This window comes from Temnothorax longispinosus, chromosome 8 (assembly GCF_030848805.1).
Source record: "Temnothorax longispinosus isolate EJ_2023e chromosome 8, Tlon_JGU_v1, whole genome shotgun sequence".
NCBI classification, from domain to species: Eukaryota; Metazoa; Arthropoda; class Insecta; order Hymenoptera; family Formicidae; genus Temnothorax; species Temnothorax longispinosus.
The window spans coordinates 14,801,261-14,825,513 of NC_092365.1; the positions used below are offsets into that span (position 1 = coordinate 14,801,261).

At 43.6% G+C, this 24,253-nt stretch overlaps 6 protein-coding genes and 1 long non-coding RNA gene across 14 annotated transcripts; 3 read left to right on the forward strand and 4 right to left on the reverse strand.

The window, feature by feature from the left end:
• Positions 1 to 116: 116 nt before the first annotated feature.
• Positions 117 to 5,322, reverse strand: LOC139817618 (uncharacterized). 2 transcript variants are annotated; one of them, XM_071785850.1, is made up of 6 exons: positions 4,920 to 5,322; positions 3,671 to 4,481; positions 3,096 to 3,363; positions 1,499 to 1,747; positions 1,168 to 1,412; positions 117 to 1,067 (listed from the first exon to the last, which is right to left on the reverse strand). In XM_071785850.1, the coding sequence occupies exons 2-6, from the start codon at positions 4,437 to 4,439 to the stop codon at positions 862 to 864; spliced, it is 1,737 nt and encodes a 578-aa protein (XP_071641951.1). In that variant the 5' UTR covers positions 4,440 to 4,481; positions 4,920 to 5,322; the 3' UTR covers positions 117 to 861. The 2 variants fall into 2 exon arrangements, with proteins under 2 accessions (XP_071641951.1, XP_071641952.1); XM_071785851.1 differs by having other exon boundaries at positions 3,680 to 4,481; positions 4,920 to 5,321.
• LOC139817620 (uncharacterized) lies at positions 1,754 to 4,113 on the forward strand. The gene is made up of 3 exons (XR_011733281.1): positions 1,754 to 2,005; positions 2,440 to 2,623; positions 3,982 to 4,113. It is a non-coding gene; the product is annotated as an uncharacterized lncRNA (long non-coding RNA).
• A 1,570-nt stretch (positions 5,323 to 6,892) lies between the features above and the next one.
• On the forward strand, positions 6,893 to 10,243 carry LOC139817957 (protein ILRUN). Its single transcript, XM_071786306.1, has 3 exons — positions 6,893 to 7,302; positions 8,057 to 8,403; positions 8,789 to 10,243. The coding sequence occupies exons 1-3, from the start codon at positions 7,145 to 7,147 to the stop codon at positions 8,890 to 8,892; spliced, it is 609 nt and encodes a 202-aa protein (XP_071642407.1). The 5' UTR covers positions 6,893 to 7,144; the 3' UTR covers positions 8,893 to 10,243.
• Ts (Thymidylate synthase) lies at positions 9,480 to 11,730 on the reverse strand. The gene is made up of 4 exons (XM_071786299.1): positions 11,292 to 11,730; positions 10,673 to 10,936; positions 10,300 to 10,562; positions 9,480 to 10,215 (listed from the first exon to the last, which is right to left on the reverse strand). Exons 1-4 carry the CDS (start codon positions 11,503 to 11,505, stop codon positions 10,006 to 10,008), a joined length of 951 nt encoding a protein of 316 aa, XP_071642400.1. The 5' UTR covers positions 11,506 to 11,730; the 3' UTR covers positions 9,480 to 10,005.
• Positions 11,731 to 11,884: 154 nt separating this feature from the next.
• Positions 11,885 to 15,545, reverse strand: LOC139817950 (transmembrane protein 184C). 3 transcript variants are annotated; one of them, XM_071786292.1, is made up of 7 exons: positions 15,402 to 15,545; positions 14,386 to 14,696; positions 14,265 to 14,301; positions 13,903 to 14,180; positions 13,612 to 13,818; positions 13,309 to 13,524; positions 11,885 to 13,161 (listed from the first exon to the last, which is right to left on the reverse strand). In XM_071786292.1, the coding sequence occupies exons 2-7, from the start codon at positions 14,631 to 14,633 to the stop codon at positions 12,864 to 12,866; spliced, it is 1,284 nt and encodes a 427-aa protein (XP_071642393.1). In that variant the 5' UTR covers positions 14,634 to 14,696; positions 15,402 to 15,545; the 3' UTR covers positions 11,885 to 12,863. The 3 variants fall into 3 exon arrangements, with proteins under 3 accessions (XP_071642393.1, XP_071642396.1, XP_071642394.1); XM_071786295.1 differs by lacking the exon at positions 15,402 to 15,545 and adding an exon at positions 14,937 to 15,184; XM_071786293.1 differs by lacking the exon at positions 15,402 to 15,545 and adding an exon at positions 14,927 to 15,184.
• LOC139817947 (uncharacterized) lies at positions 15,411 to 20,584 on the forward strand. 5 transcript variants are annotated; one of them, XR_011733343.1, is made up of 9 exons: positions 15,883 to 16,088; positions 16,920 to 17,240; positions 17,296 to 17,853; positions 17,941 to 18,097; positions 18,177 to 18,404; positions 18,488 to 18,630; positions 18,720 to 19,372; positions 19,455 to 19,554; positions 20,450 to 20,584. XR_011733343.1 is itself a non-coding variant. In XM_071786286.1 (8 exons), exons 2-8 carry the CDS (start codon positions 16,995 to 16,997, stop codon positions 19,471 to 19,473), a joined length of 2,004 nt encoding a protein of 667 aa, XP_071642387.1. In that variant the 5' UTR covers positions 15,411 to 15,550; positions 16,920 to 16,994; the 3' UTR covers positions 19,474 to 20,452. The 5 variants fall into 5 exon arrangements, 4 of the variants coding, with proteins under 4 accessions (XP_071642387.1, XP_071642388.1, XP_071642386.1 ...); XM_071786286.1 differs by lacking the exon at positions 15,883 to 16,088 and adding an exon at positions 15,411 to 15,550 and having other exon boundaries at positions 19,455 to 20,452; XM_071786287.1 differs by having other exon boundaries at positions 15,881 to 16,088; positions 17,317 to 17,853; positions 19,455 to 20,452.
• Positions 20,408 to 24,159, reverse strand: LOC139817946 (BBSome complex member BBS7). The gene is made up of 13 exons (XM_071786283.1): positions 23,869 to 24,159; positions 23,406 to 23,604; positions 23,136 to 23,304; positions 22,715 to 22,791; positions 22,395 to 22,647; positions 22,056 to 22,321; positions 21,788 to 21,977; positions 21,603 to 21,683; positions 21,391 to 21,531; positions 21,193 to 21,314; positions 21,024 to 21,133; positions 20,673 to 20,952; positions 20,408 to 20,615 (listed from the first exon to the last, which is right to left on the reverse strand). The coding sequence occupies exons 1-13, from the start codon at positions 24,011 to 24,013 to the stop codon at positions 20,486 to 20,488; spliced, it is 2,163 nt and encodes a 720-aa protein (XP_071642384.1). The 5' UTR covers positions 24,014 to 24,159; the 3' UTR covers positions 20,408 to 20,485.
• Positions 24,160 to 24,253: the final 94 nt, after the last annotated feature.

Here is a 24,253-nt window from a genome sequence, read left to right on the forward strand (position 1 = left end):
CAGGTGCGATTATTTCAAAGCTGAACGACCAATGTGATTAAACCACAACACTTTTTTTACATTTTATTTAAGCAATCAACGTTCTCATATCTCGGCACGAGATACTGCGAAGTTGTGAAATTGGCTATGATCAAAAGATATTCGAATGCTTTCTCTGCTTTACATCATTACAGAAACATATCTTTGTAGTAGAAACTTTCCAACGGGCACTTCGCATTTTTTTTACTTCGGCGAGAGAGTAATATAAATCTCAGGGACAATATATACACATACGCAATAGTAAATATCATACTTATTTCTTTACTAATACAAAAAACATTACACACTGTTTCGCAAAAGACTAGAAGAAATTATTCTAATGCATAGTTGATAAATGACGCTTCTCTTAAGACACTTAACCAGGCACACGTTGGACGATATGTAATTACGTTGTTTATTTCGTATCTCACTCTGGGGCCATGCTAAAAGTCCTTCGGTGATTACAACAATTATCAAACCGTCAAACTATGTTGCGTTTGAGAGACATGATTTTCTCATATTTGTACCGCGCTTGACTCGTTATCCATTCATTAAGCATATCAATTAACTGGCTCAATTAAGCTTCTAGCTATTCTAGCAGCCGCGTAATAAATAATCGAACATTCCGCGATCGTCGTTGTGAAAATTTCTCTAACAAGATCAGCTTCTCGTTATCGTGCAGTCCACGTTGGTCCGATCGCCGACAGGTGATTTTCTCTGCGAGTTTTCCCGATCCGAGACGCTTCTCTCGGTCTCGGCAACGTCGCGATCATCATGCGGCCACGCGTTCTGTATCTGAAGTTCGTCGATCACAATAAAACGTAGTTTGTTGCCCTCCGTGTGTCAGGCGGATTGCAGTTGCGATGGCGACGTTAATTCGTAAAACTGGAAGTTGAGCTCCTCGCCGAAGAGATTTTCCGATCCTATGATCTCGGGATCGACCACGTTTAATCCGAGACTGTTCGGATTCAGATCCGTCACCAGATATCCCTCGCTCACGAGTCCGCATTCCTCGGCAACGACCTCCTTGGACACCGGGTTCAGGAAATCTGTGAATTGCATAAAATTTCGCGCTTTTTGCCAATGCCGAATCGAGTCTCATTTAATTCCTAAAAGAAATATCGAAACGATTTAACGATGTGGCCTCACCACTTTCCTTGAACGTGCATTGAAGTTCCGCTTGTGTCGCTTGTTGGTTCTGCTGACTCGCCTCAGAATCGTTGGTCACCATCATGGGAACTAAATACTGCACTTCCACCTCGCGTCTTATACCGTTGAGTATTTGCTCGGCGGAATGCTCGAGCGTCACGGAATTCAGCATACCGTCGGTGTCCTCCTCTGAATTCGGCTGTGTGATACTCGCTGTCGCAGCCTCCACCTCGTCCATGATTTCACTATAAATGTCAAGAGGCTCGTTCAGCAATAGCGTTGTATATAGCTTTGCAAAACTTAACGAGGAATCGTATAGTAGACTTTTTACCTAATGATTCTGTTACTCCGGGACTCGTCACACTCATTTTGCGCTACTTGTCGTGCCGGTGTAGTATTTGTTGGGCCGTTAACTGCGAATGGACGAGGTCTGTAATCGCCACGATTCGCGATCGCCCAAAGGTGACCTGCTCCGTGAGGCGCTTTCGATCCTTTCCTGAAGTGCGGATTTATCGAGAGATTGTGCCGGACGGAGTTCTTCCAGCGATCATCGTTGCTTTTATAGTAAGGAAAATGCTCGCTGAAAAAACGATGTAAAATTATCCTATACATTCAATTTTAATTGTACAGATTAAATATAATCAATTTATATATTCACCCGAAACAAATTTTCGTACATTTTTAATAGTTATAATAATACTTTCAGGAGCTACTACAATTATTTTACATAGGCAAATTGAAGGGAACTTGATTAAGGGATATTACACGTAAAAACGTACGGCGGCAATTTGCGTCCCTACGAAACTAATTTCCTTCACCTGCTCGTAGCGATGTCACGGTGCGTTACGCACCCCCCCCCTCCCCCCATCGCGATTAATTTCACGAGAGTTTCGGTGGAGAACGCGAAAGACATTTGAGCCAAGGGTGCATTTGAAATGCTAAATGGTGCGTTTACTCGCACCGCTGATCACGATGATCGTGACGAATGTTGTCGCTTATACCGACAATTTAACGAATCTGTTTCCAAGTCATGATACTTTTAACATCACCCATGATTTCAAAATGCAACCCTTAAGCTTGAAAGCCATTTTAATTTGATATCGTTATAATCTGCATAATGTCATAATCGATAGTCTCAGATAACGCAAACATGAAGACAAGATTTATGATTTTCAGTATTATATATATAATACTGAATATATATATATATATATATATATATATATATATATATATATATATATTCAGTATTACACATGTATATATTTGTAGGTGCAGAATTCTCGGAGATATTTCTTTTGACTCGATTGTTCGAGCGGTCCCTACGCGGCTGAACTCGAATGATCTATATGTGCCTTTTCCAAGGAGCTTAAACGGCGATCGAACAGGTGAAGGCACAGGAGCAGTAAATTGTGCGCATTCGTGTTGAGGGCTGCAACGAAGGATAGCCTGAAGGGTGAGGAGTTAGTGCCAGGTGGTGCCAAGCAACGGGGGCAGTGGTACCAATGGGTACCATCTACAAGTAGCCCACCCCCCGTCGACCCACCCCCGATCAGCGGGCTACGTTCGTGTAAATTCGTAGAAAACCCCTTGCGCGCCCGATACGCAACTAAGAAAGACACTTCGTACGTTCTTCAAATAAAACTTGTAAATTTTTTTCTCTCGTAAGTTCAACTTGTCGGTTTTTATCGATGGCTCGTTTTATTTTAATTTGCGATTCCGTCTAAAATTATGAAAAAGAAATATGTAAAAAATATTCAAGTAAACTAGAAGAAAAATATATTTATTTTAATTAATATGTTTCAGTAGACATTTAATAAAAGGAAGAATGTGAGGAAAAATGCAAAAATTGCTGATGCTATAGCACGCCGGCCAGCAAAGCTTCAACTAATAGTAATAATAAATTAACTTTTCCTGCCGAGACTCACGAGATCCACTGATAAATCGCGGAGACGGTGAGCTCGCCTCTTTCTCGCAGCGCGTGCTCTATCAATTCCGTGTAGGTGAAGGGTGGCTTCTTCGGGCCGTTGGTCGGCGCAGACGAGAAATTCCGGCTGTCAATTCCGTTGGTGGGATAAGTCGCCTGATTCGCGTCCTGTCGATACACCGATGAATTTTCGTGACTGCCATGTCCCCTTCTGACGTCGTTGACGTAATTGGAGCCATGCGACCTTCCGTTCGGTTTATTCTTGTTGCCTGAAAATGCGCAATTACCCGCGGAACCGTAGATTCTATTAGCGGAACGTATTCAGACATTTTCCTATTCGTAATTTAAGCAAGACAAAATTTTTGAAGACTATATGACACTGATCGCCCATCGTTTTTCGAAAAGACTCGCGAGTGGAAAGTTACCCCTCTTTTCACAATTCATCTTATCGATCTATCCGTTTAAAATAACGAGGCAAAGATTTTAATTTTAACACCGAACAGCAAAAATCCTTTATCTTTCTTTAACTCTAACATTCGCGAAAGCGTCGATTCAAACGTCTATTTCCTCCTGCACCTTTCTCACCACAATAATTGTTCTTCGTTGCCGCGCCAAGTCCCATAGCGGATCTGTCGTCCGCGGCTTCGATGAACGAGTCCAGCTTGAAGTCGAGCAGCCACGATAGATTCCCGTTCTCCTGATCCTCGAATTGCTGTTGCTGCTGCTGCTGCAGTTGTTGCTGTTGCTGATTATTACCTGTCGTTTCCTTACTTTGCTGCGCGTTCAGATTGGCGAGCGAGATTACCTCGGAGATTACGGGGGCGGCAACCGGTTCCCAATAATTTGCCGACACCGCCGGCTGATAATTAAACTCCTCGACGGCGTAGGTTTCCGCGGGATGACGCTCGGCGGATCCGGACGACGTCGACGAGGACGACGACGAAGAAGAGGACGAGGTCACGAGAACGTCCAAATTCTGCTGTTGCTCCAGCTCCGACACGGTCGTCCAGGTGCAGTTGGTGCCATCGACCAGCAGCACTTCCAGACGCGCCACTTGCGACTCCTCGATCGCCTCCTGGGCGGACATCGGCGAGAAGAGAGCCGCCGCGTTGGCGATGAGCTCGTTTGACGTAGCGACCAGTTCCACCGGCGTCTCCAGTTCCTGGAGGTAGTGCTTGCGACCTGTCTGGCGAACCTCGTCGCAGAAGCTGTCGATGTCCAGCTCGTCGAAGATCTTTCGCTTGGACCCGTCGACGTCCAGGTCGTCGAAGATCTTTCGCTTGGAGGAGGCGCAGCACTGGCTCTCAGTAACCTCGCCGGCTGCTCCCGACGATGGCCCGATCATCCTGTCGGCCTTCGAGCTGCTGATTTCGAGTCGGCGGGTCGTCTTATAAAAAATAGGCAAAATGATAGATAAGCGAGAGAAACTAGCAGAAATCTATCCATAAAGTTGAGCGCAAAAGAATTTAATTTTTGAGATTAAAAATTGATAGAGCTCGTAAAAATGCATAAATTCCAATTAATTTTTTATCAGATTAATTAATTTTTCTGTAGATAAACGCGTGCGACTCTATTTTCTTTAATCGACTTGCTTCTCGAAAAATAACAAAACGGAGAGATGATAATTAATCTAGTTTAAAATCTAATTTCTCATTCGACAGATGATTATTCTGACGTTTGCGTGCGATATGCGGCTAGGTTAAAAACAAGCGTGATTTATATTTTAAAGCGCTCCTCCCGGAGCGCATCTCGTTGTTTATGCGGAGTTTTATTTTGCGTCGCAAGAGAATCAAATATCATCGATTCGCGAAACGCGTCCCCTTACCTTGCCTCCGTTCGCTGCGGTCTTTCGGTTTTTCGCGCGAGACAGCCCGATATTCCTCGTTCGTTTATCTCAATCGAATTATCAATCGGCGCGAGATCATCGTCGGAGACGGGGGAAGTGCGCGAGTACTTTTTCGGTCAGCTTGCTCCGTTTTTTTTCCAGCCTCAGACGCGCTCCGTCATATATAATTCATATCGCGATTCACGTTTAAGCCGATCTCGACACACGTCGTTGTCGCGCACGTTCGGCGCGCGGCCCACGCTTACCGAAATTGGACCGTACGATTATATTCTTTTTTTTTCTCTCTCTCCCCGTGTTCGCGATCGAGCGGGCCGCGGAGAGAGCGCGTCCGTCACCACACGATCGGCGCCGTGTACGCGCCGCTCGTTTGTCTCGAACGTCGGCTGTCCCGCGCCGCGAGCGCCGCGCACGCGCACCATGCGCGCACCGCGAGCGTCGGTACAGTCGCGGACAAGAGCCCCGGTAGAGCTGCGACCCCATCGACGCCGTTGCGTTCAGCGATTGGCCAATCGGTCAGCGCTAAAGAACAGGTGCGGACTCGGTGCAGGTGCAATTATTGAGCGGCATTTTTCACTCTTTCTTCTTTTCCCGCAGTATTTTGTTAAAGGAATTATAATTTTTTTCATTGTCACGTAAGAACGATTAGATTAAGGATGACGAATATTGTTCAGTTGGAAATTCTACAATTGAATTATAATTGCCCTTTGAATTAATCAGAAAATTTGATCAAAGTGGAATGACTTAAAAATATTCGAAAATAATTTAAATTATTATTTAATCAATTAATTTACTTATTTCTCGTAAAATAGGATGGTAACGAAGTGTACCTCCTGCGTACCTGAATAAAGTGGTGTTTTTATTATCGACTATATTATATATACACGCGCGGCGTACGTGATGTCCGAGAGATGTAAATTAATATCTTTTTTCCTATCGCATTTACCTGTAATCTCAAGATAGCGGATAAAAGCATGATTAGCGGGGCAAATTTTACATTTTTAAACGTGCAAGCTCGTTCGCGATAAACAATACAATGAGAGCAGTAAAAAATATTTCGGAGCTGCTTCGCCGGATTTAAAGTTACTGAAAGGATAAGAAGGAGAAAGGAGACGTATAAAGTGGGATAAGCTTAAGGCCTCGATGCTGGAACTTGGTCCAAGTTCTCGAACCGAGGAACAGTTACTGAACTTGGATGCAAAACTGGTGTGTCCACGATCCAAAGTTTCAGTATAACTTTCCCTCGGTCCGAGAACTTGGAGATACAAGCCTTTAGAAAGAGACACTTTCTGATTGTTGAAATTCCCGCTAAATTGTCTGAATTCTGTGGCCGGTATTCAAAGTTCGTTCTTGTATTTAAGACCGTCTTAAGTATGTACAATCGTAAGATTGTTACAAATCAAAGCCGTATTAGTAGACCGTATCTTAAGACATTACTTAAGACGGCCTTGAAATAAGAACGGACTGATGAATACGGGCCTGTGCATCGTTTTCAGGAGAAGCTCCAGCGACGACAAGGTCAAGGTAAATATGCGCGCGACGGCTTATCGCATCGAGAGATTCGATTTCTCGCGCGGAGTGTACCGCGCAGGAGCGTGACGTCGAATCACGAGGCCCAGGCTCGACCGAGATTACGCGGACGGGTCCTCTTGACGCGGAGATCGAGCAGAAGAAGGAATAGTAAGATCGAGAAAGATAAGTTTGAAACGGAAACGAGACCGGCGAAAGAGAAAGGGCCAATACGTAGAAAAACTTAGCCAGTAAGCGTAAGCAGCGAGCAAATTGACCACTCCACACTCAATTCTCGAAACACTCAAGATAGCTATTGATCAATTTGCGTCCTGCTCAAATTTTTCTCTACGTGCCGTAGCCCAAATTCTGGCGAGCCTGTATCTCCGTTGCGCTATAAGAGGAGGGGGGACCCTCTATTGTAAGGTTCCAGAATTTGACGGCGCTGGACTCGGTACCGCAGCAGATACGCACAGTACACAGTACGGACACGGCTCGGGAGAATGACATTTAAAATCCGTGACTGAGGGCACGACGACGACGACGACGACGACGTCGACGAAGAAGAGGCGAAGTAAGAAGAAGGAAGAGCGAACGGGGTTAACAACACGTTGACAGTCTTAAACGGCCCGTCACATGGGGCATTGAGCCACCACCACCACGTTGTGCGAGGACACCGTTCGAGAAGCGCAGCGATCATGGATCTCGACAACGATCTGGACCAGCACTTGCTGCACCAGTTCAGCTGCCTGGGCACCACGGACAAAGACGACCTGGTGAAACAGCTGCAGAAGCTGCTGGCCGACAGCCACCTCAATGAGACCACCGCCGCGTTTTTCCTCGATATGAACAATTGGTAATGTCCCTCCTCGTCTCGGGACGCCTCTCGCCGTCCGTGTACGCTGCCCACGCACCTAACCTCGCATCGCCATGTTTACTGCGACCCCCCGGGGACATCGTTCCTCGGGCTTCTCTGAAAGGCTTCCTTTTTTTCTTTTTTTTTCTCCCCAGTTCGACGTGAATCCCTCACAATACGTGTCGGTCTTCCTTTCGTCCTTTCTTTTCTTCCCCGCGAGATGCCATTGTCCCGCTTTTGGTAAATCCGTGTCATTGCCAGTGTCCCATTTCAATTTCAGAGCCTAACCGTTCACAGTTGATTTGGGCCATGCTCTTTAAATTGGCGATTTAAATGGCCCGAATATGTATGTTTTCGTGTTTCGAGGATGAAGGGAAGGGAGGCTCTTTAAATGGAAGCCGTAGAGTAAAAAGAACATTTCATAGTGATCAACGACGCCAATAGTCGGATGGTCTTACAATTAATTAACAACAATTAACATCGTTGATTTAAAATTTTCGAAATTTATATAGATTTGTTGTTCCAATCATCGTAGAAGATGTATCATACGGCAAATGCGTGCTCCCATCACATCTAGGCGTCCTTGCTTTTGTCTTGTAATTGTTTGCAAATAACAAACCGATCAAGTGGAATGATTGTCATTGTTACGTTGAGACGAACTATAAACATAGTTTGAGTCTCTTGTCGCTTAAATTTATAAACAGAATTTCTTCCCGCTGGATATTGTTGTAATATAAAATTTCTTTTTTTCCAGGAATCTGCAAGCGGCGATTTGTAGCTACATTGATTTCGGGAATCCCTTCAATACACCGTGCATGACGTTGATATGCGACAGCACGATCGGCGAGGGAGAGGCTGTGCCGCCCAACACAAACTTTCAGAAGTCGTGGCGCGTGCAGAACAGTGGCACTGAGGCGTGGCCCAGCGGGATCCACCTGCAGCATTCCAGCGGCGTGCAAATGGGCTGCGCGCGGATACCCGTTCCACCGCTGGCCCCCAAAGAGACCACGGAGTTGAGCGTGACATTGAAAAGCCCGGCCGAAACCGGCGTTCATCAGAGTAAATGGAGAATGATGACGTCGAACGGCGTCTACTTCGGTGGTACGTCACGAATTCTACGCAGCATTTCTGCGTACGATAAAGAGCGTGGCATAGAAAAAGGATCGGCAAATTTAGGAGCGTGTAGTATCAAAAGAAAGAAATAAATGTTCCGCTGATATAGAAGCGGTAACTCAAACTTGATTCAGGAAGGATAATTTATCTTATCGAAAGCTCTAATTGTATATTAATTGAGATGCGCACGCAAGTTGCGAGCTGCGATATTTACTTATCTTGTCGATATCTTAAACTGATAACGTTAAACGCGCATTGTTCGCTGATCCGTTGAGTTCTATGATGAAATTCGTTGATCCTTTTTCTAAATCGCTCCGATCGATTTGATTTTAGTCATAATTCGCAACAATTACCCGTATCTCTTTTTTCGTAGATGTTATCTGGGTGATCATAACGGTGAACGAATGCGGCACATTGGCGGTTACTCAACAGTTGCATCAGTTAAGTACACAGTCCAATGATGTACAAATGTGCTAGCCTTTGACGTACAAAAGTCTCCCCTAAGAAAGATTTACGGAATATTGTATAAGACGTCTCTCTCTCGGATCGTTGTGAGAATCGACAATTGTTTCTAAATTTTGTATAGATCGCTTTTTCACAACGGAGCTTTTTGCTGCTCCTGCACCTCGTAAAAAAAAGAGAAATTGCTGTGTAGCAAAAATATACTATTAATAAATGATGCAATAGACTTGGCTATACTCTTACCCTGATTGAAATATTTGTAGGAGAGACGCGGAGTTAGTCTAAAAAAAAATAATGCATTTTAAAAATAAGAACATATTTCCAATAAAAGTTGTATCTGAAATTTTCGTTAGAGATAACTCTTTGTTCATAGTGCAGGAACGATTTCCAATGTTTATCATAATGGTTTATATAAAAATAACGAATTTATACATATATATAGAATTACATAATTTTGTTATACTTAGAGAAGCTGCTTACATAAGGCCTTTTACGATCGTCCATGCTTGTCGATCACATGTAATCGACCGAAAAATTAAATTTGTGTAATATAGGAGTTGAAATAGAGTGCGTGCGATGATTTTTATTGGAATAAAGAGACGAATCGTGATAGATGTGCATGAATCCCATGCGATGGGTATTGAAGATATTGATCTACACTTAAGATACAGATTTATTGAAAATATAATTTTTCTTAGAAAGTAAAGTTTAGTTAAATATACACATATATACATACAGGCATAGATGTATATGCGTATATAAGACTTCACTTACGATATATATGTAGCTAGGGAGTTACAATATAAAATATATTCATCACTTTTACCATCAGCCCACACACACATACACACAGAAAGAGAAATCGAACTACTAGAGGTAATTTTTTTACGTCTCTCTTAAATCGAAAATATTGTAATTGAAAGTACTACCACTTAATCGGTGTATCTGAATACTGATCATAAATACTTAGTTTGTAGAAAGGCTAGCTTCTAGCTCATTGGTTTATTAGTTAAGTACGTTAAACAGGAAAATCGATAATGCCTCGTTAAACAGAAGTGTTACGGGAGCGAAATGTAAATTTCACATAGATCTTTCCAGAGGATCGAGCTTATTCAAGCGACAGGTAGCTCAGACAGCCATCTTCATGTAGATCTTGGGGTATGGCTTGTAATCTATCAATTCGAAATCCTCGGCAGTGAAATCGTCAATGTCTTTGACTTCTCTAACTACCCTTAATTTTGGAAACTCGCGCGGTTCGCGTTTTACCTGTTCCTCAAGGGCGCTTATATGGTTGACGTAGACGTGACAGTCTCCCATTGTATGTACAAATTCTCCTGGCTGAAAATAAAAGAAAATAGAAAGTAGAGCAACACCTGTCTAGAATTTTTCCGAGCGCGGAGTGAGTATATCTTCGATCCTCACCTTCAGTCCGGTAACATGAGCGATCATATAAGTCAGCAAGGAATACGACGCTATGTTAAACGGCACTCCTAGACCCATGTCCGCGCTTCTTTGGTAAAGCTGCGCGGACAATTCTCCGTTATTTACGTAAAACTGTACAAAAGCGTGGCACGGTGGCAATGCCATTTTTGGAATATCAACTGGATTCCAGGCTGACATTATTATGCGTCTGTCGTCCGGGGAGTGCTTCACTTTGTGGATAACTTCTTTCAATTGGTCTATTCCTAGAATAAGAAATACAGTTAAATTTTTAACTGCATTGTTTTTGCTTTCAACGAATGTACTAAAAAAAGAGAAGGATTCTTGTTTTAAATAAAACTTTCGTCAAGAGTACCTTGTCCTGTGTAATCCGTACGCATGTCTTTGTATTCAGCACCAAAATGCCGCCACTGGAAACCATAGACAGGTCCCAGATCACCTTCCTCTCTGTCAGTGAAGCCGCTGGAGTCCAAGAAAGCTCGCGAGCCATTCTCGTCCCAAATGTGAACATCCTTGTCCGTTAACTCTTTGGAATTCGTCGATCCTTTGATAAACCACAATAATTCCTCCACCACTGCTCGCCAGAACACCCTTTTAGTTGTCAGTAATGGGAAAACACCTGCATCCAGTAAGTAGAACATTAGCAATGCTATCAGATTCGAAGGGAATATTGTGACAGATTGGCATCTTATCTCACCAGCAGATTCTGTTATATTTCTGCTAGCAATTTGCCAACAAAATATGCAATAAACATTTTGCAAAATGTACCTGATGACAGATCTGATATATCTAGGTAGAAATAACAAAGAAAACTTATCAACTTCTTTATATGAAGAATTATAAATAACTTCGCAAAGATGCTTCACGAAGGATCTGTGGATGCAACTGTCGTGCCTGGAAATTATTTCCGGCTACCTTTGCTCTATCAAGTGGACTAGATAGTATATCCTGGGTAAACCTATTAACACACTTACCGTCTCGTAAGCTGAATCGCATTTGGGCGCCGAAGATGGAATAGGTATCGACGCCGGTGCGATTTCCCCGCTTCGTTCCAGTTTTAAGAACCTTCTCGATGAGCCGCAAATACTGACATTCCTCGTGCTCTTCGCTTGCCTTCCCGTTCATCCTTTGCTCTACGTCCCGCGTTGTTCCTCGCACCGATTCCACTTCGACGCCGTCACTCGACATGTGCGTATCGTATTGCAATATCCGAGACACAATGCAAGTACAATAAAACGGAAATCGTTATTTCAAGAGAAAGCCGTCACAATAAACTCCTGCGATTTCTGCCGTTCCGAAATTATTTGAAGAAAAAAATTCAAGTTACGATACGCCTTTTCGAGGTATTTTAGCCGGGTCGATGGTTATACGCGCTTCGAGCGCGGGAAAACGCAAGATGACACGTGACTTGGTGTGAAACACGATTCACACGCTCGAAAATATACGCGCGCGCGATAATCGGTTCCCTTTCATACATAAATAAAAAGGTAGTTTTCTCTTTCCTTTTTTTTTTTGCGAAAACGAACTGGAGCAGTTTTTTGTGAGGGTCAATGCAAACGTACACAGCTTTTATTCTTTCTGACTTAGTATAATCGTAAAATAAATGTAAATTAATATACAGAGTGCGACATACACATTCGCGCGTGTACATATAAAGCGAGAAAGAATATAGATAATAGATACATAAAGGGTTGGAAATCCCGAGCGTCCGACATCCGGACGGCTCGTTCTTGTGGCCTTTGTTCGATACATCAAGAGAAAAAAAAAATACATCTGTCGGACGTGTGATAAAACATAAAACGTATGTGTGTGTGTGATGCGTTGGTCGTTCGAGATATGTACAAATATCGTACGGGATCACATTTCTTTCTCTCTACGTATACGTATATAAATGTATGTACATCGTATTTAGTACTATATCATTTGGTAACACAAATTGCACGAGTGCCTTTCGAGTTGCAAAGTAAAAACGTAACAAGCAAGTTCACGTTTCTCACAAAATTCACCGTTCGTCGTATCAAATTCCTTAAATCGTAGATCGCATCGCGCCACAGGATGCCCTGCGACTATCGGATATGTTCTCCAGAAATCCTTTCAGCCGATTCGAAGCCGATCCTTCAGTGGAGAGAATGGACGACGAGATCTCAAGATATTCCGATTAATTTCGACTGATATTTAAATCCAGAATTTTTATTCAAGTTCAGAAATAAATGTCAAATACAACAATAATACAATTGTTTCGACATTCTTGTTCGTCATCTCCGAATCGACCATCGATCGACCGAATCGATTCACATGAACATCCCGCGGTCGCAGGACACCGCGTGCACGTCCTGACGCGATATGCATGTAGTATAATAAGTGATCGTAATGATTTGTACAACTGTACGCCGAAGAATGCTGTTGCAAAACTATATACTTCCCTTCCCTCCCCCCCCCCTTAGAATTAACATTAAGGTTCGATATTCGCTAAATAGTACGCCGGTCTGTCTCGCAACAGATTCGACCGGGTACCGTTTTCACGCAGACGGATTCGGACGTATTGGCTACGTATTGACGGCATTATTGTTATCCAGCGCGTTCGCGGTCGCCTCCTCGGATTCCCCGACGGATGGATTATTGTTCAGTCCGGCCTCGGTGTTGTAGCCCGAAAACGAGCAGGCAGGTGCGCTTCTGGCTTGGTTCACCACCGTGGCCTCAGGCAGGAGCGACGTACGCTCCGTCGCGCTTCCCCAAGCCTGCTGATATGCACCGCGTCCGCGTATTCTACGGCTTAGGGACGAACCGACGACGCCCAAGTGTTCCTTTATGTCGTTATGCACGTCAGAAACGTCCCACATTGCTCTATAAGGAAAAAGCAAACGTATATTAGTTTATATAGAAGGTACGATGTAATTTCGGTGCTGGTGCCAATGTAATTTTTTTTTATTAAAAAGTGTATGCCTTAATTTGTTCAAAAGTGCTTTAACATTCATTAATTGTTTTGCATACCTAAATGCATCCCACCATGCTTGACCCTGCGCCAAATTGACAAACGGTTTATAGGAGAAGCTATAGTGATGCGCCACCGCGGCTAAAAACATCTCTATGCAAATTAGAAAATCCTGCAATTTGGACGATATACTCCTGATGTCGTCTGAGTTATCCGTATTAAAAATACTCGATATGACGTCGAAATACACCAAGAGAGCTACTAACACTCCTTGACTGTAACCAAGAGAGCACAATGTATATTTTTTCATCTCGTTATGCATTTTTTCTGAGTCACTACAACTACATTACAGCGATACCTACAAGAATGAGAAGAACACGACAGCTTTGATGCATAAAAATTTCCCGATCGGCTTCATTGGCTTCAAGGCCTCTACGTTGGCACGGTAAAAGAGTACCAGACAGTACATGGCGACGAATTGCGACAGATTGTTTAGAGCGATCATGTACGGGAAAGCGACGTCCCCCTTAAATTCACCTTCCCCATAGACCCCATTCAATTCACATATGCTACAAAAGTATGAAAATATAGGCTTAAATGTTGTAACGCGTAATGTTAGATGTAGAGATCTCTACCCGATCACAATTTCTTACAACGATATTAAAGTTGATATAGGCCTAACAGCTGTATATTGTAAAATCCCATGCTTGCACATATGTACAAATTCTCTGCCCATCTCCCAATCGGGAAGGCAGCATAGTGGAAACATATGGTGCACTTGAGGCGAGATCTCCAGTCTATGCTCCAATTGGTGATCAGCGTTCAGATAGGCCAGTAGGTACATCATAAAATTGTATATTACATAAGCTTCGTAGCATTCTCTCAAGCTGTCCACGTAGATACTTCCTTCAGAATATACCAAACCTAACCACTGTACAAATAGAAAGCGTTCGTTAAACAACTGAGCAAATATTTGCATACTTTTGGGGTGAAAAGGATTTGTAACGTTTCTTACAGCATTCACAGCGTAGATGGGTACCATCCATAATATCCTAAAAAAAGAAGAAAATTTTTACCTAATTGAAGAAAAATATTAAAGTTAAATCAGCAAATCTTTTTGGCGAAAGATAACTCACCTTATTATATATTTCTGTAGCCTAGGTTGCGTGTAGTATATCATGTGCTGCACAATCTCGTAGAAGGCAATGGGCAACGCCAGCAGGACGAAGGCGCCACCCACCAGCGCACCCTGATCCTGCTTCTTAAAGCCATTCTTGACTGAGTTGACTAGCAAGATTGGTACGAGTATAACGATGAGCAGCGCGTACAGGCAGGTCAGCACAGGCAATATCCATAATCTCCAGCGTCGGCAGATCGAAGCCATCACTCTCCTCGGATGCTTCGAGTATCGTCACATGATAATTTCAGACTGCAACCAGGTCTGGTTCTGGAAAATGATCATTTGTCATTAAAAACTGGACGTCACAGCAACAATTGTGCCTACATTAAAATCGTGTTTCGCCAGCAAGGTGCCCGCTGATCTAACAGCAGATTGCAAGCAGAATCCGTCATTTCGTAACCGTTTAAATAGAGCGCGTCAAACGATCATTTATTCCATTCAAACGGTTACAAAATGACAAATTTTTTTGTTTCAATTTTCAATAAATCTATCATTACATTTTCTTACTAAATTCTGCTATATTTCTGCTGGCATTCTGCTGATGAAATAGAAGCGCGTATCAATTTGTATTAGAAAGTAAAGGCCTTTCGTTGCGAGATTACAAATTATTCGGCCACAATTACAAGGCTCGCTCGTACAAAAACACGATACGCTCGCGCGACGCTCTCCCTCGATCTCTCCCCTTCAACGGGCCACGCAGGGCCACGTTCCTTCGCGCGTTCCTCGCCCGTGTGAAACGTCAAACTCGGCAGAAATCTCTGCGCACTATCGCGATCGTGCACGAGAGAAAGAGAGAGAGAGAGAAAGTGGGAAAACTGGGAAAGAGGGAAAAAGAGAGACGCCGCGCGATGGCGGCGGGGGGAATGAATCAGCTGAGTGACAGAGCGTAGGTGTCGGGTTTCCTCCTTAACCCCTTCAGTCCCGCCGTCGGTCCGGGTATGCGGGGTATGACGCGCGCGGCGGGCGGCTCACCGTTTCGCAGCGACGACGACGACGACGTAAATCGACGTCCCGTCGGCGGCCGAGTGCCGCAAACCGTCACCGGCCGCGGTAGACCGCCGGCACGATCGCGGCCGCGCCGAAACGCCGAGGAGTCACGCACAACACGCACCTCGCCGCGGGTATGCTAATTTGACATTTCGCAATATTTTGCACGGCCATCGGAAACCGGAAGGTTGCCACTCCCCTGGCCCCTCCGCCCCGCCCATCTGCCTGCCGCTTTTGGGGAAGCCGCGGGCGGCTCAGGATCGCCAAGGTGCGGGCGAGAAATATCTCACGGGGATGCCGAGAGTCGCGGAACGGACCCGGGGAAGGCCCGTGCGGCGCCGTCGCGCTTTTACTTCCTCTCCAAGCGAGAAGCGACGCGCGAGGGGAGAGAAATCGGATCGCGTCCGCCCCGCGGGCGAGCGGAAAATCGCGGGGCACCGCCGTCGGCCGACGGTCGCCCTAGGGATTTCCGTCGCCCCCTCGCGCGTACGTTGGCCGACGTTGCGCGGGCGGCGTGGGAGGGGTACTTCCGGTCTAATGGCGTCAAGAGCCAAGCACTGTTGTCACATTTTGCCCTACAGTGTTTCAATATTTCGCTTTGTTTATGTCGCCCGCGGTCCGCGGCACGAGGACGAGGAGCCCGGCCGGGCGCGCGAATTACGCTAAACGGAGGTGAGGACGAGCGCGTTCTGGCGCGCGCGGCGCGTATCGATGAGGCGCGGCTGTGATTTTCCGATGCGTTTGGTCCGGGTGCAGTGACCTTGGTCCCGCTGTCAAGTCGATCAAGTACGCACCCCCCGCCAAATTCAAACTCCGCCGGCGCGCCCGGTGCCGATACTATTTTCGGGACTGAATCACTTTTCTCTTTCTTTTATTTTACTTCGCTTGGAATAGAAGCGCTAAAAAGATAATACTATCTCGTTAAAGCCCGCTATCTGATAAGGAGGGCTATCGTTTAATCTTAGTCGCGATGATTTTAGTGCTGACAAAAGCCTCTTGGTAGTGAAAGTGTTTGAGGAATATTATATTGCGCGTGAAAAGCAAAATACAGACTTTCTCGTTGACTTGAGTAAAAGTTACTGTCACTGTGTGTATATACGGAATATAAAAATAATGCGTGATGTCACACAATGATAAAAAGATTAATGACTAGTTAATACTTTAAGTAAACTTGTTATTTTATTGTTGAAGGTAGTATTGAAAATGTATTGTGTGTTATTTTGAAAATGTGTGGATTCCACTGTGCAGTGGTAGACAATAATATTTCAGTAAATTCGTAAAATATAGACTTTCTCGTTGATTTGAACAATAATTATTATTACTATAACTTGAGAACGATTTTAAAATTGTTACACGACAATAGAATGATCTGCGAGTAATTTTAACATTTTGTGTACATTGGAATTGATTATTCTATTTTAGCTTTGAACTATCTTTTAATCGCATAGAGTCGAATCGAAGGAAATTGATGTTTTACTTGTACTCTTCTTGATGATCCACCAGGTTTGGCATCTGTAGATAGGTGAAAGCTTGTGAGAAGAACAATTATACTAGTCGTTGCATCCAGAATACTCAGTTATGGAAGTTACAACGGAGGAGGCGCAAGCCGTGCTGCTGGAGGGAATGGAGGGTACTCAGTACATCACCATCCAGAGGGCCGACGGGGAGTCCTTGAGCAAGGGGGTGCCGTTGCTGACTCTGAACGGCGAACTAATCTCGGAGGGCATGGTCGTGGACATGATCAACGCCGGCGTCGGCACGGACTACGGCACCGGCACGCAGTATTACGAGGCGGACGACTTGCTGCCGCACGAATTGACAGAGGTTGTAATATGCTACTTAATGCCCGTATGACTGTATATTTTTACCTTGCACGTAGAATGTGAATTGTGTGATGCAGGAGGACCGTAGACTCGCCGCGGCCCTGGTCGCGGTACAGCTGCATCAGCAGCAGAAGCAGCAGCAGCAGCAGCAGCAGCTCCACATCCAGTCGCAGCACGAGGACCCGACTCTACCGGACGTTTCGCACCTCGAGACCCTGACGCCAGTGAATTCGTACGCCATTCAAGCGGTGCCGGAACCGAACGCCGCTCCGTCCGTGTACCCACCTCTGCAACCCTTCAAGAGGATCACGCAGAACGTGAAGCAGGAGTTCATCAACGTTAAAAGCGAATACGACGTTGAGGTTTCCACGGAAAGCAGTGAGGACGCCACGTCGGCGTCCGGACCCAAGAGAACTCTGCCGCACAAGAAGAGAATACCTCGTAAACTGAAGCAACAGCAGACGAAGAAAAACGCGGCGCGGAAGGACAGTAGCAAATCGAGTCAAGATAATGCGACGATTGAGTTGACTAGCGAGGTTCAGGCTAACGTCTTCAAGTGCGAATTGTGTAGTTCTAAGTTTAGCAGTCAGTTGAAGTTCTTCGAGCATTTAAAGGTATACATCATCGAAAGTGACTAGTTAGAACCCTTTTAATACGTATGTATTTTTACGAAATGAAGAATAATTGAATAATTTTTATAGGTGCATTACGAACCGGTAAAACAGGAGACGCGAATAGCTCAAGCGACTAATACTAATATCTCGATATCAGTGCCGGAAACAGTACACACTCTAGACAATACTGTGATCGAGGAATTCAGTGAACCCGAAGATCTTATGGAGGGTATTCGAGGCGTAGGTAAGAGAACATTTTTGACATTAACATTTTTTTTTTAATTTTGCGATGCAATTGTAATTGATTTTTTTTTCGCTTGCAGTGGAAGAAACTGGCGCGCATATCGACGACGATACGAACTCTCCGTTACCCAGTGCGAACAACGAATCGACTATATGGACCATCACCGGTGTCACGGAAGAGGTACAACAGAGGGACCAACAAATAAGACCACCGGCCGTTAGCGAGAATAAAAGTTCCGACGAGAAGGCAAAGACTGACATTCCACAAACGGCCAAAAAAAAGAAATCACCGAAAACGCGAAAGTCAAGTTTGTATAATCCCTTTTTTTCCTCTGGAAACTCTTCGACGCGCTGAAGATAGAGGGATTTTGAAAACGATATTCTTTTGTAGGTGACGAATTAACGTGTACCCAGTGCAATCGTTCATTCCACCATAAAAATAGCTTAGTTTATCACATGCGATCTCACAGCGGGGAACGGCCGCATCAATGCGATATCTGTAGTAAACGTTTCTTTGCCGCTAGCGCGTTGAAGGTAAGGATCGATTGCATTGTTCGCGCAAGGGATATATTTAATTTTACCAATAATATATAAAAATCTAACTATTTGGTTGCGACTGACAGGTACACAAAAGACTTCATAGCGGCGACAAACCGTACAAATGCGAGGAATGCGGGCGACACTTTCGACAATGGGGCGACTTAAAGTATCATTCGACGAGTATCCATTCGGAGCAGAAGCATTATCAGTGTGAATTTTGCTCCAAGCAGTTCGCTCGGAAATATTCATTGATCGTGCACAGGCGTATCCACACCGGTGAGAAGAATTACCGCTGCGACTACTGCAACAAAACGTTCCGCGCGAGCAGCTACTTGCAGAACCATCGACGCATACACACCGGCGAGAAGCCGCATCCGTGCGAGGTGTGCGGCAAGCCGTTCAGAGTACGAAGTGACATGAAGAGACATATGCAGACGCACTCCCGAACGAAAACGAATGACAAGCAGTCGCTGAACAGAATTCTGACGGGGAAGAACACGGAGGAGTTGGTGGGCGATAAAGGAGCGCAGGCAAAAACGATCCAGGATCTCGTGAGAGATCTGAAACTGGAGGTCGAAGCGACGGGTGTTGTAGAAATCGTCCCGCCGGATGACAATCCGGAAAGCATTTTGCCACATACAGGACAAAACTTGGAATACACCGTGACATCCACAGCGGATACTGGAACTGAAGACAGAGATCCTCTGGAAGCGGTTGTGCGACCGACTGATAATATGTGAGTAGAATCAATTATATCTCGATGAAGACTCGATCGATAGTAAAAGATCTCTTTCGACTAATCTATTATGTTTTTGCAGGCCATATTTTTTCATGTAATTTTGGAAGTTTTAAGAGAAGAAAACATATTTTACTGAACGACAAGATTGATCATTTATGGAATATCGGCACTCAAAATCGGTTTGTAATACAAAGATTACGTTTTATGAAATTAATTTTATAACAGAATATCAGACGTATTCGATTATAATTTATTTTGAAATAAGAAATTACGTGCAAGTATAATTTTATAAGTATTGTAAGATCTAGAAGGCATTGTTCTTATTCGAAAGCAAACAACCGGAGATAAATGCCAATTTAAGATTTGGCAAGTAAACTGCATTAACACTGCCTAGATGTTGCAAGGATTTTTTGTAATTACGTTTTTTTTGTAAAATTCCAAGACAATCCATAAAAAACGGATATTATGGAATAAAAATTTCACAATCTTACTAGTGATTGCAAAATCCTAGATTCTGTCAGTGTTAAAATTTTTACTCATTTATATCTATAAAAATTTATAAATATATAATAAATTATCTTATAAATATAAATATAATTATATAAATTTATATTTATAAATTTTATTTATATTTATATCAATAATTTTTATTCATTCCACAATATCTCAGTTTTTTGTGGATTCCCTGGAACTTTGCAAAAAAAAAAAAATAACACGAAATCTCTGCGACATAGATAATGCGTAACATAATTTCCAGTTTTTAAGAGCGAGTAAGTAATTTGTATGAGGTTGAGTAGAGAACTAAATTGTATTGCAATAGTTCCAAGATTCATGAAGAAACAATATCATTTATATATATATATATATATATATAAATGATATTGTTATATATATATATATATATATACATACACACACACAAAAATGCGCATTATACTGTAATTAACATTAATCGTAATATTGTACATTTTTAAAACTTAGGATTGTACAATAGTGTAATTGTACAATTTAGCGGTTTATATATATCGTGAATCGACGTTAAGAAATATATTTTTTACTTCAACGTGTTTATAGAAATACATTGGTCCACTTCATTCGCAATCTCCGAATCTAAATAGCAGCGGGTATTAGAGTCGGCACGTTTACGTCGGCTTTACCGATGAAAATTTGCAAGATAGTAGCCAAATCCCTGGATTCGAGGGCATCTTTTAACTTCGCCGTAGCCTCAATGCTACTAATCCTATTACACGAAACGTATTGTTAGAATTAGGCCACGATAAAAAGTCGCCATCTTTACCTTCGAGATCGCTTTGCTCGTTCCCAATCTACGTATAAGTCGGTAATGATAGCGTGCAGTCTGTTCAGGATTTCGGTGTCCTTCGCCATAAGCGATCTAATCTCCGTCTCCTTCTCCAACAGCTCTTGGTACTCGGAACATAAGTTCTCCCTCGGATTGGATTGGAGTTCCCATTCTCCGAGAGCGTCCAGAATTTTTATCTTCTGAATTAAATCGTAGGCCGCGTTCAGCCGCGGGAGAATTAATTCCAAGACTCTAGATACACTTCCCTCTGCTACTTCTGCGGAAAGATTTACGTTTGCGATCGTTTTGCGTCTTCGAAGAGAAATGCAATAATCATCGATAAATTACCGCAGAACACGTCTAGCTTCATCTTTCGTTTCGTTGCTTCCTTCGTCAAGATATCTCTGAGAATTATGATGGTGGATATATTCTCGCCGAGAAAAAGCGCGCTCCCTTTCCTGCAGTTTAACAAAAGATTAATGAGGAATGCATGTCTGATTTTACGTTATAAACTTACTTGTATTTGCATTTGAGGACCGTTCCGATGAAGGACGAGATATACACTAAAACAGCTTCACCCTCGTGGATATGAGGTCTCTCGGGCACATCGGGCAACGCTAAAGAGAGCCACGCGTGCATCTAGAGAGAAGATCCATCGAAAGAACATGGAGAACCGTTTCTCTCATAACAAGATTAACAGGACAAAGAAACGTACCTCGGCAATAGTGAAATTGCCGTTTAGTTTCAATTCGTTAAACGGACCACTGGACGCGGTGTCATCATCATCGTGTTGCCTGACGTGCAGAGATAAGGCGTAAATAGGAACTGAGATTTTACGGCAACGCTTCGGCTGTATCTGAGAATTATTATAGACGTTAACAACGTGAATACACCTACATAGGATGCGAAAAGCGACGTGTAAAATACCTGAGACGTTACGTAGATCTGCAAGGTACCCGCCTGACCCTCGATGGATCTCAGTCGCATTTCCAGACGATTCGTATTGATCTATTTGTAAATTATATTTCGTAAAAAGCTCATACTCTTAGAGATATATTATTAAAATTCAAAAAGATTCTGTATTGTTTCAGAGAATCGCGTATATTGTATACTTGGCATCGATAAGTGGCAAGAACAAAATTGCCCTCTCTAGGATCGCAAGCGGACAAGCTGACCACCGCGCTATTGCTCTCCGTCTCCAGCAGGTCGACGGGCGTATCGGATTGTATTAGAATATTGTCGATTGACGCGTCTAGTTCTACGGACAGGCAATACGAAGCGTCTTCTTTGTGCAGCACCATTCTGTGAATTGGTTTCAGTTGCAACTTCAATCCGGATTAATCAGTTTTATATTTGTAGAAATAATTTTGCTACAGTTACTTATGATTCACTGCCAATATCAAAGGTGCCAGAGGGTCCGGCATGAAATTGGACGACTCTTTCTCCTCGTTGAGCTTCTCCTGCAGTTGTTGTATCTCCAACTTCAGCCTGGCCAATCCGACGTCGCTCTGTCCCGCTTCCAGCAGACCAGGAGGACTGGTGGTCAATCCGAATACTCGGCCCGAGTAAGTCGTGACGAGAACCTCAGGGTAATTGGCGACGCCGATTATTCCGCCCACGACTGTACTAATGCTTTCACCGGCGTTCTGGTAATGATACATATCTGAACTAGCATGATTTAATTCGGTGAAAACTATGAATGCGGCTATCGTTACTCACGTAGTGATAACGCAGAGTGGACGATACGTCCTCGTCGGGAAACGTGTACACCTCGACGCCTCCGTCTTGTCGACCAATGAGGATATCTATACCGTCTTGTAACTGATGAGTATCCAACGAGGTGATTTCCGAGCCCGTCGAAGTCAGCAGCCAGGTGACTCGGAGGGTCTTGTTGCCCTGGAGGATCAGTAGTCCGACTCTACCATCCGCGGTACCGACCAAAACGCGGTCCCTCGAGTATATCTCTCCTGCTCTGAATTATGGGATGAATAACACAAAATAATTCACTCGAAATGCAATGGGTAAAAGATTAATAATACCTGTATATGGAAAGCACCGTAGGAGCGCTCGGCAATCTTAGGACTGTTGGACTACTTGTGCCATGCAAAACGCGCACCTGGAAAGCAGAACTGCATTGAATGAATCAGCTACAAAAAAGATGCATTTCTGAAAAATAACAACTCCATCCTCGAATCTCCGTGAATTTCTGTTCTTCAGAAGTGAAATGAGACTTAAATTGCAGAAACTTTGCAAGAATGAAAATATATATTCCAGGTAAAATCATAAAAATATTCAAGGTAATTTTTAAGAATAGAAACAGAATCAAGTAATCGACCGTTGTTTTCTTAAAGATACAGCTTTTTCAGCTGAGACTACCGCACTTCTTGACTGGAGTCTGAGAGATGCTTTCCGGACGGATCCTCGAATCCATGCTCTATAAAATCTATCACGATGTCTTACCGCACAGTCCGCACAGGCTAGAATAGCGTACATCACGTTGCCATCTCCGGGCAAGAGCACGACGTCGTGCAAGGTTTCTCCAGTCAAATACGAATCGGCGTCCTTGCAGTCTCGGTATCGGTGATAAAGATCACGCGCGCACGCCGCGAGATCAGGACCGAGGACGTACCTATGTTGGGGACACTTCGTAATGATAAACGCGGTAACGGGGGATTACGAAGCACGTCGAAGGTATCATTGGTGGTGTGAGCTAAGCGTGAGCGAACTTACATCGCGGAAATCGGATCTATAAGGCTGGTATCGAACTCTAAGAACAGCTTGCCCTTTCTCGTGAATCCCTTCACGGAGCTACCATACGCAATGAAAATCTTGTCCTTCACCATACCTATCGAGCCACCAAGGACCATTCTCTGGATTTTTGGGCCGGGCAAGGATTTAAACGACAATTGCAGCTCCCCCCTTTTCATGCCTGCCAAGAAAGGAATAATTTTTTATATTTCTTCATATCTCGTCTCATAATATTTGTCTCAATAGAGGCATTAATATCAAAACATTTTTCAAAAACAATTACCATATTAAAGTCTTTTTTTATACTTATCGCGTTTAACATCGTCATCAGAGTAATTAATTCATTATGAATTAATATTAAATCATTTGTTTATTAATTAATTACTATTCATTCGTTAGGATATCTTTGGATTGCAACGAAATGTGAGGATATATATATTTATACCATAAATATGCAGCACGCCGTCGTGATCTGCAACGGCGAATTTTTGCGGTTGCTTCGTTGCCTCGTTAGGCGGAAATATGATAGTTGTGCCACGTGAGGTGACTCCCACCGTCGTGTAATCTACCCTCGATAGCGCCAACGTCATCGCGGCCTGATCGATCGGCTGATCTTGGAATTTGTCTCGACGAAGTCAACTCAGCTCAAATTACCATCGTGTATCTTTTTTTTTACATTAGTACGTCAATTTCGTGAATCTCGCGAGTCTCGGCGCAAAGAGTAGCAACGGAGAGATAGTATACTGCGGCGGTAAAGTGATATAATACCACGATCGATTTAACCATGACAACGCGTGGCACAACAAACCGGTTTCCCTAAAATTGCGATA

What these genes read in the sequence shown, in the direction of transcription:
- LOC139817618 (XM_071785850.1), bottom strand. Translation starts at nt 4,439, where the DNA reads ATGATCGGGCCATCGTCGGGAGCAGCCGGCGAGGTTACTGAGAGCCAG. An exon ending in CAATTATTGTGGTGAGAAAG is followed by an intron (nt 3,364 to 3,670) that starts GTGCAGGAGGAA and finishes GCGCATTTTCAG; the next exon opens with GCAACAAGAATAAACCGAAC. An exon ending in CGGAGTAACAGAATCATTAG is followed by an intron (nt 1,413 to 1,498) that starts GTAAAAAGTCTA and finishes TGACATTTATAG; the next exon opens with TGAAATCATGGACGAGGTGG.
- LOC139817957 (XM_071786306.1), top strand. Translation starts at nt 7,145, where the DNA reads ATGGATCTCGACAACGATCTGGACCAGCACTTGCTGCACCAGTTCAGC. An exon ending in TTCCTCGATATGAACAATTG is followed by an intron (nt 7,303 to 8,056) that starts GTAATGTCCCTC and finishes CTTTTTTTCCAG; the next exon opens with GAATCTGCAAGCGGCGATTT. An exon ending in GAACGGCGTCTACTTCGGTG is followed by an intron (nt 8,404 to 8,788) that starts GTACGTCACGAA and finishes CTTTTTTCGTAG; the next exon opens with ATGTTATCTGGGTGATCATA.
- Ts (XM_071786299.1), bottom strand. Translation starts at nt 11,505, where the DNA reads ATGTCGAGTGACGGCGTCGAAGTGGAATCGGTGCGAGGAACAACGCGG. An exon ending in GCGATTCAGCTTACGAGACG is followed by an intron (nt 10,937 to 11,291) that starts GTAAGTGTGTTA and finishes TACTGGATGCAG; the next exon opens with GTGTTTTCCCATTACTGACA. An exon ending in TACGGATTACACAGGACAAG is followed by an intron (nt 10,563 to 10,672) that starts GTACTCTTGACG and finishes TTCTTATTCTAG; the next exon opens with GAATAGACCAATTGAAAGAA.
- LOC139817950 (XM_071786292.1), bottom strand. Translation starts at nt 14,633, where the DNA reads ATGGCTTCGATCTGCCGACGCTGGAGATTATGGATATTGCCTGTGCTG. An exon ending in GTCGTGTTCTTCTCATTCTT is followed by an intron (nt 13,525 to 13,611) that starts GTAGGTATCGCT and finishes TCTTGGTTACAG; the next exon opens with TCAAGGAGTGTTAGTAGCTC. An exon ending in GCATGGTGGGATGCATTTAG is followed by an intron (nt 13,162 to 13,308) that starts GTATGCAAAACA and finishes TTTTCCTTATAG; the next exon opens with AGCAATGTGGGACGTTTCTG.
- LOC139817947 (XM_071786286.1), top strand. Translation starts at nt 16,995, where the DNA reads ATGGAAGTTACAACGGAGGAGGCGCAAGCCGTGCTGCTGGAGGGAATG. An exon ending in AGTTCTTCGAGCATTTAAAG is followed by an intron (nt 17,854 to 17,940) that starts GTATACATCATC and finishes TAATTTTTATAG; the next exon opens with GTGCATTACGAACCGGTAAA. An exon ending in GGAGGGTATTCGAGGCGTAG is followed by an intron (nt 18,098 to 18,176) that starts GTAAGAGAACAT and finishes TTTCGCTTGCAG; the next exon opens with TGGAAGAAACTGGCGCGCAT.
- LOC139817946 (XM_071786283.1), bottom strand. Translation starts at nt 24,013, where the DNA reads ATGACGTTGGCGCTATCGAGGGTAGATTACACGACGGTGGGAGTCACC. An exon ending in CGGCGTGCTGCATATTTATG is followed by an intron (nt 23,605 to 23,868) that starts GTATAAATATAT and finishes CTTTCTTGGCAG; the next exon opens with GCATGAAAAGGGGGGAGCTG. An exon ending in TTGCCACTTATCGATGCCAA is followed by an intron (nt 21,684 to 21,787) that starts GTATACAATATA and finishes ATTTACAAATAG; the next exon opens with ATCAATACGAATCGTCTGGA.